At 41.7% G+C, this 18379-nt stretch overlaps 1 protein-coding gene across 2 annotated transcripts in view; it reads left to right on the forward strand.

Moving 5' to 3' along the window:
- The window catches only part of calcrl2 (calcitonin receptor-like 2), a 57599-nt gene extending 46711 nt beyond the window's left edge, over positions 1–10888 (forward strand). For both annotated transcript variants that reach the window (XM_079803038.1, XM_079803039.1), the window contains exons 11-13: positions 771–989; positions 3757–3798; positions 6894–10888. In XM_079803038.1, the coding sequence (XP_079659164.1) occupies positions 771–989; positions 3757–3798; positions 6894–7115 (483 nt within the window). In that variant the 3' untranslated portion in view covers positions 7116–10888. The remainder of the gene's footprint in view (positions 1–770; positions 990–3756; positions 3799–6893) is intronic.
- The last annotated feature ends 7491 nt before the right edge of the window (positions 10889–18379 follow it).

Raw genomic sequence — 18379 nt, forward strand, 5'->3', positions numbered from 1 at the left:
CTCTAATAACAGACCCAAACCTGCGCGCCGCCTCGGAAACTCGAGGTTGAATCTGCATTAGGAAAGGCGAGCCTCGATACGGAGCCCATCTAATTCCTCAGAATCAGACAGCTCACGCATCGGGTCCTCCACCCCGGGGGAAGAAGCCGCAGCGCGGGCTTCCACGCGGGGAAGGAGAACAATGGAGCTGTCACCGGGAAGGAGAAGATGCATAAGCACTTCTCAAGTTCCCCTGACAGACCCATCTGCGAGTCCATGATAGATCAACCGTGCTGCCTCAACAGCACGGGACCGGCCATGGAATTCGCGAGCCCTGTATGCTTGTGAAACAACGTTGGTAGATAACAACACCAAATACTCTCAGACTGGTAACACAGAGCGCTAACGCTGAAGAGCAAAAAAGCTATCTCTGTTTCGTTCAGACGTCTCTTTGTATCTTCCGGGTATGCCGTCACATACGACGTCATCACGCAACACCAATCGGATTGGGCTGATTTTACAGTTTCTTCAGACGCTTTACGCGAGGGGCGTTCCCCAAAGTGTCGTCACGATGACGCAGTTCGAGTTCCCTCGAAGGGGAACTCCCTTAATTTTGAGTTATTTCCCCCCAAAACAAGACAATCATTTTTATTTGGCTAGTAAATGCTTCTTGTTTTGAGAATTTTTAGATGTTTGGACCAGAAACAAGATAAGAAAAGCATTTTTTGCAGTGTGTAAAACAAGAACACCACACAGAGGAAGATCATGGTTGTGTGTGTGTGATCTGACAGGTGAACCTGTTCTTCCTTCTCAACATCGTGCGGGTGTTGATCACCAAACTGAGGGTCACCCACCTGACGGAGACCAACGTGTACATGAAAGCGGTCCGCGCCACCATCATCCTGGTCCCTCTGCTGGGAGCCCAGTTCATACTGGTGCCACTGGAGCCCAGCGGACGCGTCTCTCTGGCCGTCTACGAGCTGTTCATGAACATCTTCGTGCATTTCCAGGTGACACACCTACAGAATCAGGGATATATTTCATTAGCAGATCTGGGAAATGACCCCACCAGGACGTCAGCACTTCTCTAACTCCTTTCATAAAATGCCTTCGACTGTTTTTAATAAAGGCCTTTTATTACATTTGAAGTGTGTTATTACACAGATCCATTTCTCTGAGACCTTATGTTAGTATCATTTTAATTAGTTTATATTTCATAAACAGTTTTCGTTGTAGTTAACGTTTTAGTCATGTTGTTGTGTGTTTTTATAATGCTTTTTATTTATACGTCTATAAAGGTTTTAATATGCGGATGAGAAGCTGAAAAAAAACAGATGAGGCGCAACGATCCAGGTGTCTGGAAATGTTAATTATGAGATAAAAAGTCAAAATTATGACATTTAAAAAAACGAAATCTTGATATACTAAGTCATAATTAGATTAAAGTTAAAAAGTTAAAATGATGAGATAAAGTCAAATTTATGGGATAAAAAGTTAAATTTATGAGAAGTCAAATTTATGGGATAAAAAGTTAAATTTATGGGATAAAAAGTTAAATTTATGAGAAAAAAAGTTAAATTTATGAGAAGTCAAATTTATGGGATAAAAAGTTAAATTTATGAGAAGTTAAATTTATGGGATAAAAAGTTAAATTTATGAGAAGTTAAATTTTATGGGATAAAAAGTTAAATTTATGGGATAAAAAGTTAAAATTATGAGATAAAGTTAAATTTATGGGATAAAAAGTTAAATTTATGAGAAGTTAAATTTTATGGGATAAAAAGTTAAATTTATGGGATAAAAAGTTAAAATTATGAGATAAAAAGTTACATTTAATAGATAAAAAGATAAAATGATGAGATAAAGTTAAATTTATGGGATAAAAAGTTAAAATGATGAGATAAAGTTACATTTATGGGATAAAAAGTTAAATTTATTAGATAAAAAGTTAAATTTATGAGATAAAAAGTTAAATTTATGAGATAAAAAGTTAAAATGATGAGATAAATTTAAATGTATGGGATAAAAAGTTAAAATTATGGGATAAAAAGTAAAATTTATGGGATGAAAAGTAAAATTTATGAGAAAAAAAGTTAAATTTATGAGATAAAAAGTTAAAATTATGGGATAAAAAGTTAAATGTATTAGATGAAAAGTTACATTTTTGGGATAAAAAGTTATGAGATTTAAAAAAAATTGAAATGGATCAGATAAATCAAATGATGAGATTTATAAAAATCATAAATGATGAGATTAAAAGGTTGAAATAATGAGATTATGATGACTTTCTGATATTCAGTGCATCCCCCACTGGCAGTGTTTGAAATTATTTAAAGAACAATTAAAAAAGAAAAAGAAAGAAAGAAAACAATACGTAAAGAAAAAAAAGCTCTTCACGACAACACGTCAAAATAAAAGTTCGGTCTAGGAAATTATGACAAAAATATATTAATATAATAATAAAATGATTTATTAAAGCTTTATTTTTGAGTAATATCACACACGTCATTTTCAAACATATCAAACCGTTAACTTTATGAAATTTGATTACATTTTTAACCTCTTCCCTGTCACCGTCCCGCTGGCGGGACACCTGGCATTCTTTTTTTGATCGGCTTTTTTTTGTATCATATATTTGAGTAATTATCATAAATTAGGTATCATTCGAAAGCTTACGAACTCAAAATTCATCCTGTGAAAACCGTTTTGAAATTGGACATTGCGTTACCATGGAAACGGTACTTTAAATTATTCTAGCGGGCTCCTCCCCTAGTGGGCATCGTCATGTTTTATATTACAACATTTATTTTAACTACTTTATAATAAAAATCTTTTCTAATCTTGACAAAACACATATCGTCGGAAAGGTCTGAGTCTCAAGGGTCCATATTTGGTGACCATTTTGTGATGGAAGGGATATTTGGACAGAAATGTACAGAAAAATGCATCAAAAAAACAATCAATGGAATATGTGTGACACCCGGTGGCTATTTGTGGTACAGCGCCTAAACAAAATCTCATGGGAACTTCAATTTTTGTGATATCAACTTCAAATTTGGAACACAACTTGGTTAGACATATGGCTTTGATTTTATAGTAATTTTAGGTTAAAACATTTTTGTAAAATATATATTTTATATAAAATAAAAATATTTAGTACAGTATTTTTTATTTACAGTAAATTTAAATTTCCATAACTTTTTCATACTTTCATATTTTGAATTGTGTTCACTTCAGCAATAATCTGCCGAGTGTCTGCTTTAAAACAAGACCAAACTTAGGTATATATTCCAAAGCATTCTTGAATTACAGCCCTTTAAGTTTGGATAGTGCATTTTCATGTGTATTCTCAAAAAGGGGGGTGACAGGTAAGGGGTTTTTAAACATTTTTACATTTTTAAAGAGGTTAATTAAGCTGTTAGTCCATTAGAATCAATACATTGATTTGATTACCTCCATTTTTTTAAATAAATGTTTATTTGACCGTACAGTGTTTTTATATTCTGACAGTAAAATCAACCAATAAACCTATAAAGAAAAATATACACACAGTGAAATCTTTAAAAATAAAGTACAACTTTTATTTTTAGCTATTATAATGAAATAAAACACCTCCTTAAGCAGTTTTACTAACTTTGTTGCGTTTGTGTATCATTTTTCAATATATGTCTATATAGTTTTTATTAATTGTGTGTGTGTGTGTGTGTGTGTGTGTGTGTATGTATGTGTGTGTGTGTGTGTGTGTGTGTGTGTGTGTGTGTGTGTGTGTGTGTGCAGGGTCTCCTGGTGGCTGTGATCTTCTGCTTCTGTAATGGAGAGGTAATGAACCTCATTTTTCCTCCCCAAGACAGTAATGCTCAGTTAAACATGTAATTCAGTGATTTCATGCAGTATCAGTGTTTGAAACATTATCTTTACACTGTTTCCAATGACATTCAAAAATAAAAAAAGTTAGCATGCAGAAAAAAAAATCATGCTGTGGTCAATTTTAATTGACATAAAAAGTTGAAAATTAATGATGACATTAAAAAGCAGAAATTGTGACATACTAAATCGTAATTATGAGATAAAAAGTCAAAATTATGACATGATGGCATATTAAGTCATATCTTTGAGTTTAAGAGTCAATATTACTGTGAAATAAAAAGTCAATATTATGATATTTAAAAATTTCATAATTATGAGATTAAATTATCAAATTATATAAATATATATAGATAAATATATAAATAAAAAGTCAAAATTATGACATATTACTTCATAATTATGAGATTAAAATGTAAAAATTACAGTATGAGATAAAAAGTACAAAATATGAGATTAAAAAAACAAAATTAAAATTTAAGTAATATAACTATAGATAAAATATAGATAAATATATATAGATAAAAATTGACATACTAAATCATAATTATGAGATTAAAATGTAAAACTTTCAGTATGAGATAAAAAAGTACAAAATATGAGATTAAATTAAAATTGAAATTAAAAATTAAATAATATAAATATAGATAAATATATATAGATACAAATTATTACATACTAAATCATAATTATGATATTAAAATGTAAAAATTACAGTATGAGATAAAAAAAATACAAAATATGAGATTAAAAAATCATAATTATGAGATTTAACAAAAATTGAAATTATGAGTTAGAAAATCTAAAATTATGACATACTAAATCATAATTATGAGATTAAAAAACATAATTATGAGATACAATTTTTTAATTATATAAATATAGATAAATATATAGATAAAAAGTAAAAATTATGAGATAAAAAAATCTAAATAATGACATAATAAATCATAATTATGAGATTTTAAAAAAATTATTATAAGTTAAAAAAATCTAAAATTATGACATACTAAATCATAATTATGAGATTAAAATGTAAAAATAACAGTATTAGATTAAAAAGTACAAAATATTAAAAAATGAAATTGAAAAAAATTGAAAATGGAAATAATATAAATATAGATAAAATATAGATAAATATATATAGATAAAAATTATGACATACTAAATCATAATTATGATAAAAAACTGAATTATGAGATTTAAAAAAAATCTACATTTAAATTATATAAATATAGATAAATATATAGATAAAAAGTAAAAATTATTATATAAAAAATCTAAATTATGACATACTAAATCATAATTATGAGATTTTAAAAACATAACTATGAGATAATTGTTTTTAATTATATAAATGTAGATAAATATATAGATAAAAAGTAAAAATTATGAGATAAAAAATCTAAATTATGACATACTAAATCATAATTATGAGATTAAAATGTAAAAATTACAGTATGAGACAAAAAGTACAAAATTAAATTAAAATTGAAATAATATAAATATAGATAAATATATATAGATAAAAATTGAAATACTACATCATAATTATGATTAAAAAAAAGAATTATGAGATTTGTAAAAATCTAGATTTAAATTATATAAATATAAATAAATATTATGAGATTAAAAAAAGACGAAAATACTTTTTTGTCATGATTTCGACTTTTTAATTTCATAAGTGACTTAAGTCATAATTTCCATTTAGTATGTCATTAATTATAACTGTCGACTTTTCGTCTCATAATTACGATTTAAGCCCTATTCGCACGGGATTAGTATTAACCTCTGGTGATTTGTAATAATTGCAGAGAATGTCTGTGATCTTAATCCTGTGCGAATCGGCCATGTCCGTAATTTGTAAAGTAAAAATTCCCATGCAAATGACCTACCATATTTCGCCAAACACCAGGTCCTGTGAAATTATTAGTCCTGTGCGAATCGGCATCTCTGTGATTTGGCCGGGATTAGGCGGATCGTATATAATTTTTGCAAGGTTTTTGTTTCCTGTGCGCATTTCTATCTTTATCTTTCACGAAGAATGGAGCTCGGCTGCATATAATGCGCACCGTTATGAATTCCCGCGCGGATTATACTTTCACTTTAGAATGAGCACCAATTTGGGAGTAAATTCTTGAATGATGTGTTTAATATTATTCTTAATGAAAAACACAAAAACAGAACATTTGACAAACTCGCTTAAATGGGTGTTTTTACATTTAGCTTTAAAACTGAATCTTCTGCCGTATATTGTTATTATATTGCTCAGTTCAGTTTTTAATTGTAGCGTCTGTTCTCTAACTGAACTAAAAAAAAATTATTACTATAAAACAATCAAAATGATATCGATACGACTGTTTATATAATTTCATACAGCTATATCTATAACGAAAAAACTAGGCCTGTCAAAAGATTAATCGCGATTAATCGCATCCAAAATAAAAGTTTGTGTTTACATAATATATGTGTGTGTACTCTGTTAATTATTATTTATATATAAATACACACACAAGCATGTATATATTTAAGAAAAAAATATTATTTTAACATATAAAACATTTATATTTATATATATTATAGATTATATAAATGTATATACAGTATATACATGCAAATATTTCTTAAATATATACATGAATGTGTGTGTATTTGTATATAAATAATAATTAACAGAGTACACACACATATATTATGTAAACACAAACTTTTATTTTGGATGCGATTAATCGCGATTAATCTTTTGACAGCCCTAGAAAAAACATTTACAAGTCTTGACATCATATCCGGGAGATAAGTCAGTAAATTCGAGATGGTGGTCCAGTGGGTTAAACCATTCTATAGATAGAAAGTAAAAATTAAAGACGAAAAAAAAATTTGTCATGATTTCGACTTTTTAATTTCATAAGTGAATAGTTAATTTTCGCATAGTTAATTTTCATAACTTTTCATCTCATAATTACGATTTAGCGTCTCATAATTTCTAAGTCATGATTCTGATATTTAGTAAATGGTGTGCAGTCTGAGAGAGTGTGATTGCCGTCCCGCAGGTTCAGTCGGCGCTGCGGCGTAAGTTTGCGCAATATCACTGCCAGTGGAGGCGCCGGCGCCTGGTGACCACAGACTCTCACTCTAACTACCACACCAACTCCTCCATCACTGAGACCAGCCGGGTCACCATCAGCCTCAACCCCGCGTCCAACGGCCAGAGCAACGGCTGCTCGCGCCAAGAGCCCGACGCCGGGGAACTGCTCCAGTCCTCGCAAATATGACATCACAACACAAGCTAGCAATGTTTTCCCTGGTTATGCCAACGTTGAGGGAACGTTCCGTTTCTAAATGGAAGGAATGTGCATGTGTTAATGTGGACAAACCAATGAATATTAAAGCGCTTGTCCGCGTTCTGCTCCGCCTCGTGGACCGTGTCAAAAGAACAGTATGTGCACTACCTAGTGGACTTATCATCTGATACTATAGAAAACTGTACCATTTTATTTTTAGGGATCATGGGCTGCGTCTGAAATCTCATACTTCCCTACTATATAGTAGACGAAAAACATTATGGCTGCATCCGAAAACACGTACTTCCCTACTATATAGTAGACGAAAAACATTATGGCTGCGTCCGAAAACATGTACTTCCCTACTATATAGTAGACGAAAAACATTATGGCTGCGTCCGAAAACACGTACTTCCCTACTATATAGTAGACGAAAAACATTATGGCTACGTCCGAAATCGCATACTTTCCTATTAGATAGTAGACGAAAAACAGTATGGCTGCGTCTAAAATCTCATACTTCCCTACTATATAGTAGACGAAAAACATTATGGCTGCGTCCGAAAACACGTACTTCCCTACTATATAGTAGACGAAAAACATTATGGCTGCGTCCGAAATCGCATACTTTCCTATTAGATAGTAGACGAAAAACAGTATGGCTGCGTCTAAAATCTCATACTTCCCTACTATATAGTAGACGAAAAACATTATGGCTGCGTCCGAAATCGCATACTTCCCTATTAGATAGTAGACGAAAAACAGTATTGCTCCGTCTGAAATCGCATACTTCCCTACTATATATAATAGACGAAAATAGTATGGCTGCGTCTAAAATCGCATACTTCCCTACTATATAGTAGACAAAAAACAGTATGGCTGCGTCTAAAATTGCATACTTCCCTACTATATAGTAGACGAAAAACATTATGGCTGCATCCGAAAACATGTACTTCCCTACTATATAGTAGACGAAAAACATTATGGCTGCGTCCGAAAACACGTACTTCCCTACTATATAGTAGACGAAAAACATTATGGCTACGTCCGAAATCGCATACTTTCCTATTAGATAGTAGACGAAAAACAGTATGGCTGCGTCTAAAATCTCATACTTCTCTACTATATAGTAGACGAAAAACATTATGGCTGCGTCCGAAATCGCATACTTCCCTATTAGATAGTAGACGAAAAACAGTATTGCTCCGTCTGAAATCGCATACTTCCCTACTATATATAATAGACGAAAATAGTATGGCTGCGTCTAAAATCGCATACTTCCCTACTATATAGTAGACAAAAAACAGTATGGCTGCGTCTAAAATTGCATACTTCCCTACTATATAGTAGACGAAAACAGTATGGCTGCATCCGAAATTGCACACTTCCCTACTATATAGTAGACGAATACAGTATGGCTGCATCCGAAATTGCATACTTCCCTACTATATAGTAGACGAAAAACAGTATGGCTGCGTCCGAAATCGCATACTTCCCTACTATGTAGTAGACGAAAAACAGTATGGCTGCTTCCGAAATCGCATACTTCCCTACTAGATAGTAGATGAAAAACAGTATGGCTGCGTCTAAAATTGCATACTTCCGTACTATATAGTAGACGAAAACAGTATGGCTGCATCCGAAATTGCATACTTCCCTACTATATAGTAGACGAATACAGTATGGCTGCATCCGAAATTGCATACTTCCCTACTATATAGTAGACGAAAAACAGTATGGCTGCGTCCGAAATCGCATACTTCCCTACAAATCGCATACTTCCCTACTATATAGTAGACGAAAAACAGTATGGCTGCGTCCGGAATTGCATACTTCCCTGAAATCTCATACTTCCCTACTATATAGTAGACGAAAACAGTATGGCTGCATCTGAAATCGCATACTTCCCTGCTATATAGTAGACGAAAACGGTATGGCTACATCCGAAACTGCATACTTCCCTGAAATGTCATACTTCCCTACTATATAGTAGACGAAAACAGTATGGCTGCATCCGAAATTGCATACTTCTCTGAAATTGCATACTTCCCTACTATATAGTAGACGAAAACAGTATGGCTGCATCCGAAATCGCATACTTCCCTGAAATGTCATACTTCCCTACTATATAGTAGACGAAAACAGTATGGCTGCATCTGAAATCGCATACTTCCCTACTATATAGTAGACGACAACAGTATGGCTGCATCCGAAATTGCATACTTCCCTACTATATAGTAGACGAAAACAGTATGGCTGCATCTGAAATCGCATACTTCCCTACTATATAGTAGACGAAAACAGTATGGCTGCATCCGAAACTGCATACTTCCCTGAAATGTCATACTTCCCTACTATATAGTAGACGAAAACAGTATGGCTGCATCTGAAATCGCATACTTCCCTGCTATATAGTAGACGAAAACAGTATGGCTGCATCCGAAACTGCATACTTCCCTGAAATGTCATACTTCCCTACTATATAGTAGACGAAAACAGTATGGCTGCATCCGAAATTGCATACTTCTCTGAAATTGCATACTTCCCTACTATATAGTAGACGAAAACAGTATGGCTGCATCCGAAATCGCATACTTCCCTGAAATGTCATACTTCCCTACTATATAGTAGACGAAAACAGTATGGCTGCATCTGAAATCGCATACTTCCCTACTATATAGTAGACGACAACAGTATGGCTGCATCCGAAATTGCATACTTCCCTACTATATAGTAGACGAAAACAGTATGGCTGCATCCGAAACTGCATACTTCCCTGAAATGTCATACTTCCCTACTATATAGTAGACGAAAACAGTATGGCTGCATCCGAAATTGCATACTTCTCTGAAATTGCATACTTCCCTACTATATAGTAGACGAAAACAGTATGGCTGCATCCGAAATCGCATACTTCCCTGAAATTTCATACTTCCCTACTATATAGTAGACGAAAACAGTATGGCTGCATCTGAAATTTCATACTTCCCTACTATATAGTAGACGAAAACAGTATGGCTGCATCTGAAATTGCATACTTCCCTACTATATAGTAGACGAAAACAGTATGGCTGCATCCGAAATTGCATACTTCCCTACTATATAGTAGACGAAAACAGTATGGCTGCATCCGAAATTGCATACTTCCCTGAAATCGCATACTTCCCTACTATATAGTAGACGATAAACAGTATGGCTGTCCAAATTCGCATACTCTCTTGAGTAGGTACTTATTTTAAATAGGTAATTACTTTGCAACCCCTTAAAGCGGTATGTTCTATATAGTATGAGGTGTGTAGTATGAATGTAATCCGGACCTACATTTGCCATGTTGTCATTATCATGTGTCCTTCCGTTGTGTCACTGCTTATTTTGTCACATACTGTTTTTTACCTACTATATAGTGAAGAAGTATGCCATTTTGGGTTTTGGATATGTGGGTCTCTCTAGGGTAGTGCGCATGCGCTGAACACGTCCGTCCGCATTGGGGGCTTTCCGACTGTGCGCAAGGCGAAGCGGAACACGGAAAACAAAATGATGTAAATAAGCTGTTATATAAGCACTTGTTTTCACTGAATGTATCTGCTTCATGAGCCCTTTGAGAGGAGTTTTTTTTTTATTATTCTGTGTTAAAGATGTCGTGTCACGTTTGCTTGTTGTGGTTCTTGGAAAACGCAAACAAAAAACATTCCATTTGACTTGTTATGATTGTCACTATTTGTGTAACGGACACTGCGAAACTCAATAAAAGTACTTACATTGGTTGTTGTAGGCCTATACGGGGACATTCATTTTAATAATAATTGTGTGTGTGTGTGTGTGTGTGTGTGTGTTGTATTCAAGGCCTGTTCACACCCATGATAACTATAATGGTAAAGAGGTTTTAAAAATCGTTCTAAATATAAAATAATAGTCTTATGATGAAAATAACGCCACAGACAAACGATATAATTGGAATCACTTTCACAGCGGGTTCATTTTTCAGCTGATGAACGATATAAACATCAACAGCCAATCAGAATCCACCCTAGAGCTCGCGCATTTAAAGCTACAGGCGACAAAACGTCTCGGTTACGGATGTAACCCTCGTTCCCTGAGGAGGGAACGGAGACGTAACGTTAGTGACTAACGAATGGGGGTTTCGCTTAGAAGCCTATCAACTTCGAGTTTTGAGAAAACGCCCAATGGCGTGCCAATGCCATGGGGCATGCGGAATTTGCATACGTAGCTCCGCCTCACTGCGTGAGTATATAAGGAAGTACGAGGCAACATCGCATTATGTTACCTGCTTGAGGAGCCAAGACTGAACTCCTGCGTTCCAGGCAACACAGCTGATGTGGCAAGGGGACGTTACGTCTCCGTTCCCTCCTCAGGGAACGAGGGTTACATCCGTAACCGAGACGTTCCCTTTCGTTCAGTCACTACGACGTAACGTTAGTGACTAACGAATGGGGGTCCCAATATAATCCCGCCACTCAGCTGTCTTCCAGCGCCCTGCGTAAGTGTGAGTACCCTGTCGTAAGACTAGTACGGACGAAGGACTCCCACTTAACACAGGATTACCAAGGTACACTGGGAAGCATATCCCAGTGAGGGAATGCCAAGATGCCTACCCGTGGGGAGGACTTAAGAGACACATATGACCCGGAGAGGGTTGCATATGGGAGATCTCTAGGGTACCAGCCGAAGGTGGATTTTTAACCCTAGGGGTGGCGGGGACACGCCAAGGGAAGAAACCCGCTCACTGCGGAGACTTACGGTGAAATACACATGTGGGGGTCGCCAGAGGGAACCATGCACATGGGGCACCTGGCCGGACATGAGGGTCTGGGCTCGAGAGGGCAGACTGAACTGATGTCGGCGTCGACAGTGCTGGAGGAGCTCAGGGCTCTCGGGGAACTCACCTGAGGAAATATCGCACGTATCCAGTCCGTGGAGTGGAGTGGCGAGCAAGCGAAGACACCTGAACCTGGTCCTTACCGGCCCCTCGGGGGAGCGAGTACATAGTCGGACACTGGCTCCACTCGGAGATTATAGAATCTGGCGAATGTGTTGGGTGTCGCCCAGCCTGCAGCTCTGCAGATGTCTGCTAGCGAGGCGCCATGCGCTAGAGCCCAAGAGGAAGCCACACTCCGGGTGGAGTGTGCCCTCACACCAAGGGGACATGGTCGGCCTTGCTGCTGGTAAGCCAAAGCAATGGTGTCCACTATCCAGTGAGACAGCCTTTGCTTTGAGAGAGCACTTCCCTTCCGCTCTCCACCATAACAGACAAAGAGCTGGTCTGAGGTCCTGAAACACTGCGTCATGTCTACGTAGGCGCGGAGAGCGCGTACTGGACAGAGCAATGCCAAGGCTGGGTCTGCCTCCTCCAAAGGCAGCGCTTGCAGGTTCACCACCTGGTCCTTGAACGGAGTGGTGGGAACCTTGGGCACATATCCAGGCCGGGGTCTCAGGATCACGTGAGAGTTAGCCGGCCCGAACTCCAGGCACGCTTCGTCAACCGAAAATGCCTGCAGGTCCCCGACCCTCTTGACTGAGGCCAATGCGGTCAGCAGAGCCGTCTTCATAGACAGAAACTTAATATCGACCGACCGCAAAGGCTCAAAGGGAGGTCTCTGCAGAGCAGTTAACACTACTGCGAGGTCCCAAGAGGGTACGAGAGGAGAGCGAGGAGGATTCAGTCTCCTAGCTCCCCTCAGGAACCTGATGACCAGGTCGTGCTGACTTACCTTTTTGTTCTCCAAGAGATCGTGGTGGGCAGATATTGCGGCCACATATACCTTGAGGGTGGAGGGAGACAGCCTTCGCTCCAGCCCCTCTTGGAGAAACTGAAGCACGGACCCGATCGGACATTTCCAGGGGTCTTCTTGGCGGGAAGAGCACCAGGTGACGAAGAGGTTCCACTTCAACGCATAGGCATGCCGAGTGGACTCTGCCCTAGCGGAAGTGATGGTGGCGACCACCGTAGGTGGTAGGCCACTCAAACCTGCCGGGTCCCGTCTAGGAGCCACACGTGGAGGTTCCAAAGGTCGGGACGCGGGTGCCAATGGGTGCCCCGTCTCTGAGTAAGGAGGTCCGGTCTCAGAGGAATAGGCCAGGGAGGGGCTGTCGCAAGGAGAATGAGTTCGGGGAACCAGGTCCGGCCGTGCCAGTACGGGGCGACCAAAAGGACCTGCTCCTTGACCTCCCTGATTTTGCACAGAAGCTGTGCGAGTAGGCTCACTGGGGGAAACGCATATTTGCGTAGGCCCCGCGGCCAGCTGTGCGCCAGTGCATCCGTGCCGAGCGTGCCCTCGGTCAGGGAATAATACAGGCTGCAGTGGGAAGAGTCGTGGGAGGCAAACAGGTCTACCTGTGCGTCGCCGAACTGTTCCCAAATCAGCTGAACCGTCCGGGGATGGAGTCTCCATTCTCCCGGGAGAGGCTGAAACCGCGAGAGCTCGTCGGCTGCGTGGTTCAGGACTCCCGGAATATGGACAGCACGAAGGGACCTCAGGCGCTTCTGACTCCATAAGACGAGATGGCGGGCGAGTTGAGACATGCGGCGGGAGCGTAGACCGCCCTGGTGGTTGATGTACGCTACTACGGCCGTGTTGTCTGTCCGGACAAGCACATGTTGACCCTTCAGCAACGCTCGGAAGCGGTGCAGGGCGAACCGTACTGCCAGCAACTCGAGGCAATTGACATGCAGGAGACGCTGGGGTCCTGTCCAGGAGCCCGCGTCTGCTTGTCCATTGCACATGGCACCCCAGCCCGTGGCAGAGGCATCCGTCGATACGACAACATGCCTGGAAACTCGTTCTAAGGGCACACCGGCCCGTAGAAAGCTGAGGTTCGACCACGGGGTGAGTGTCTGTAAGCAGGCCCGAGTCACTTGGACCCGGAGCGTGCCAGACTGCCATGCCCATCTCGGGACTCGATCGCGAAGCCAGTGCTGAAGCGGTCTCATATGAAGCAATCCGAGCGGCGTTACCCTCGAAAGCAAACCGTAGGAACGGTCTGTGTCGAGGAAGGATGGAGACATGGAAGTAGGCGTCCTTCAGGTCAATCGCTGCAAACCAATCGTACGGACGAACGCATTCGAAAAGGCGTTTCGCAGTCAACATCTCGAACGGAAGCCGTTGAAGGGATCGGTTCAAGATGCGAAGGTCCAGGATTGGCCGTAACCCACCGGTTTTCTTGGGTACAATGAAGTAGGGGCTGTAGAACCCCGACCTCATTTCGGCTGGAGGGACAGGCTCGATCGCACCCTTCGCCAGTAGAGTGGCAATCTCCGCACGCATGACGGGGGCATGGGCCCCGGTCATGGTATAGCGGACTCCCCTGTAACGGGGAGGAGCCTGCGCGAACTGAATCGCGTAGCCGAGCCTGATGGTCCGGGCAGCCCAGCGGGACAGCCCCGGAAGCTGAAGCCAGGCTTCCAGAGACTGCACCAACGGGGTCATCCGGACGACAGACGTACCCTGGGTGGGGCAGCGAGGCAGCGTTACCGGCGCGGACAGGGGAGGCTGTTGGGCGTCCCCGGGTCGGAGCACGGTTAACGGCTGCGCCCTGACAGAGGAGACCAGGGAAGGACTCGCGTTCCACTGGGGTCTGCTCTGCCAGGGGGCTGGCGACAGAGAGGGATGCGAGTGGCGAGACCCGAGGGTGGCGCGCACTGTCATCACCGGTCTCTGGGTGCTCAGAGACAGGAACATGAGTTCTTCCCAAGCGCTGCTAGCCCGGGGGCCAGCAGCGGAAGGATTTTCCCCCGGCCCTCCACCGGGGGAAGGAGAGGCCCTGCGACCATCCCCTGGGAAGAACTGGAACCCATCTCTGAGTTGTCCACCTCCATCCTGGCGTTTAACCAGTCTGGGGAGCGGACTGGGCGACATCCTCAACCACCTCCATGGCGCGGCCCAGGTGAAGGCTGCTGCTGGGGCCGGGCGGGAAGAGGGAGGGCGCCCTCGGCGGCGAGCGGACTGAGGCGACTGGGCCGGCGGCTGGTGCAGCAGCTGGCCGCCGGGGCAGTACGTGTTGCAGCCTCAGTCTGCTCTGGGGCGGCCGAGAACTGTTGGGCGCAGTTCTCAGCCGCGCCGCCGAAGAGGCCAGCCTGGGATATGGGTGAGTTGAGGAGGCGGGCCCGCTCAACGTCCTCCACATCACCAGGTAAGGCCTGGTGTTCTCCCGGACCACAGCTGTGGACATCGCCCGACCCAGGGAGCGTGTGGCCACCTTCACCGCCCGGGGGCGGGGTCAGTTGCGGCACGCAGCTCAATGAAGAGCCCTGGGTCGGCTCCACCCTTGTGCATGTGCAAAGGGGCGGCGGCCTGCCCGTAGCACTGCGGGACCACGCCACCGAAGTAGACGAGCCCACAGGCTTTGGGGGGGGTGCTTAGGACAGCCACACCACGCCACGTCAAAGCCCTCTGTGGACACCGTAGTGCGCAACAGAGAGTTCAACAGTGGGGGGGGGGGGGGGCCCCAGTGTACCCTAGGCCGCGGCCCCATCAAGGGCAGAGAAGGCGGAGGAGGCCACCAAACGGTCGCGAGAAGCACGGGGACTTCCGGGACCGCGTGATCTCCTCATGCACCCCGGGAGCGAAAGGCATTGGGGGCGGGGCCCAACAGCTGTCGGGTGCCGCCCCCAAAAACCAATCGCGCAACCACGAGCACCCACGACTGGGCGGAGTTCCACACCAGCGCGAGACTCGCGGCTGCCCGAGATAACATGGCTGTCAACTTTAGGTCAGATCAGGCAGTGCTGACACACCCGGAGGCGGAGCACAACCTAATCGTCATCCCCAAAGGACTCCAGCCCACCTTGGGATGCGGCGATCGACATCTCACTGCTAACCGGAGCGTGAACTGAACGAACGGGGCGTCAGAGACGGGCCGTAGATTCAATCCAACACTCGCGGAAGCGATGTATAAGAGGGGGGTGTGGCCCGAGGAATGAACGTCGGGGTTCTTAATACCACAGCACCGCCCTCAGGTCACCCTGGCCACCAGCCAAAGTACCATCTCACTCGGGGACGGTAGATTGGGGTGTGGCAGAGGGGACTCTCTCTCCTCACGGAGATCATTGAGTCTCGACCGTGACATCGCGATGGTCACGCCCCCGTAATGGAAACGTGACACATCCGCAAACACTGCCCGTGCGCGCTGAAGCCCAAACACGCTCGAGCAGTGAATGCGTCCTCAGACAGCAGCGGAAAATCGATCGCACCCGGAAGTGCACGGGCGAGCCGTCTTGAAAAAGACGTGCCACGCGCAAGCTCTTTTTGTGAGAGGAAAACCTTGCAGTCGATGCCGAAGCGCCCAGGGAAACACACACCAGCTGTCAGGCGGACCACTGCACAGATCAGCAGGCAGGAAGTATGCGATCACTGGAACGCGCCGTCACACCAACACCGACTGGAAAGCTGCTCGTCTCGAAGAAGCTGACAGAGTCTCAGAAGGCTGTAGGAGTGAAGAGGTAGGTACTCTTGGCTCCGAAAGCAGAAACATAATGCGATATTGCCTCGTACTTCCTTATATACTCACGCAGTGAGGCGGAGCTACGTATGCAAATTCCGCATGCCCCATGGCATTGGCACGCCATTGGGCGTTTTCTCAAAACTCGAAGTTGATAGGCTTCTAAGCGAAACCCCCATTCGTTAGTCACTAACGTTACGTCGTAGTGACTGAACGAAAGGGAACTGCAGATAACAGAACTTTATGGTTCTAAATGGTTATCGTTATAACTATCTATATAGTTATAATTCAAAAAGCCTTAAACGTCAATTTCCCATGTAAGTTCTGTAAGTTGTAACGTTATTTAAGACCTGAGGTAATTTAACGCGTTCATGTGTTTTGGCGGGGGCGTGGCTTTGGAGACGCTGCGATCGTCCGCTTTCAAAACTAGCTTGTTATTGTTAGCCTCTCTGAAAACTGGCTAGCTAAAGCCTCTGCTGCTCTGCTCATTTCACCTCACTCTAGTGTTCCTGGGGAAGATACACGGACCCTTGAACATAAATAGATATGCAAAGTTTTCATTTATTTATTTGAAAAGCGTTCCAGGATATGAGTCACAAAAAAATTTATTGTTCATTTGAATGAGGAATGAGTCATTGTTTTCCTGTTTTAACACACAACAATCCTCTTAGTTTTATTCTCTGCATTTATCTTTTGCTTTAGCTCGTTTCCTTTTGAATAAACCTTGCGTTGTATAACTAATGTTTTTGCTTATGCTTATTGTTAAATACGTATCCACGCAATCCATGAAGGACATTCATTTGTTCTCTTCAATGATTAACCTTGGTCTTTATGATAACGCATAACGAGTCGCCCACACGTTTGACGGCAGTTTCCTTTCAGAAGCTTCTTGATCAAGGACAGTGGAGTTCTTGTGTGGGAGGAGTAAGATTTCAACCTACAACCTTTACACATAGTTATGTCCTCTTTCTTCTTAATTCTCTGAGTAGTCTGAAAAGGAAGAGGTCCCACCGAGATTTGAACTCGGATCGCTGGATTCAAAGTCCAGAGTGCTAACCATTACACCATGGGACCGGCCAGCGCGCATTCACATGTTTAGGATTTTAAAGAACGCAAAGAAACATTACAGCAGCTGTTTTGGCAAATATAGCCTATTAATCAGATTACGACTTCACAAAGTGCGTGTTATTTCATCATCATAAAAGTGCTTCCTTCAGATAAATACACAATTATAATATTTAACCACTAGTGGTTTTATAGTAGCATATAAGATAAAAATACTATATGATCCTGAATGTTTCAAGTTAGGCTACTGTAGTATTTGCAAGACAGGTGAAGTGAATAACACTGATGATCTCTGTTAGTGGGTGGGATATATTAGGCAGCAAGTGAACATTTTGTCCTCAAAGTTGATGTGTTAGAAGCAGGAAAAATGGGCAAGCGTAAGGATTTGAGCGAGTTTGACCCCACCTCACAACTTACAGGACTTAAAGGATCTGCTGCTAACATCAGGGGTACTACTAGGCTATATAGTAGTGGAGTCCATGCCTTGACGGGTCAGCAAAAGGGGGACCAGCAAAAGGGGGACCAACACAATATTAGGAATATTTGAATCATAATGTTATGCCTGATTGGTGTATGTTCTAAGAACGTTTTACTTAATTTATTATAGCCTATTGAAAACTTTATTTTTGAATATACCCTAAACATTAAAACATCATGCCTTTTTCTTGGTAATGAAAATTTTAAGGGAAAATTCCTTGATTTTGATTCCGGCACTCGCAAACTTGACTCGTTAG

The sequence above is a fragment of the Gobio gobio genome, assembly GCF_949357685.1.
Source record: "Gobio gobio genome assembly, chromosome: 21".
Lineage (NCBI taxonomy): Eukaryota > Metazoa > Chordata > Actinopteri > Cypriniformes > Gobionidae > Gobio > Gobio gobio.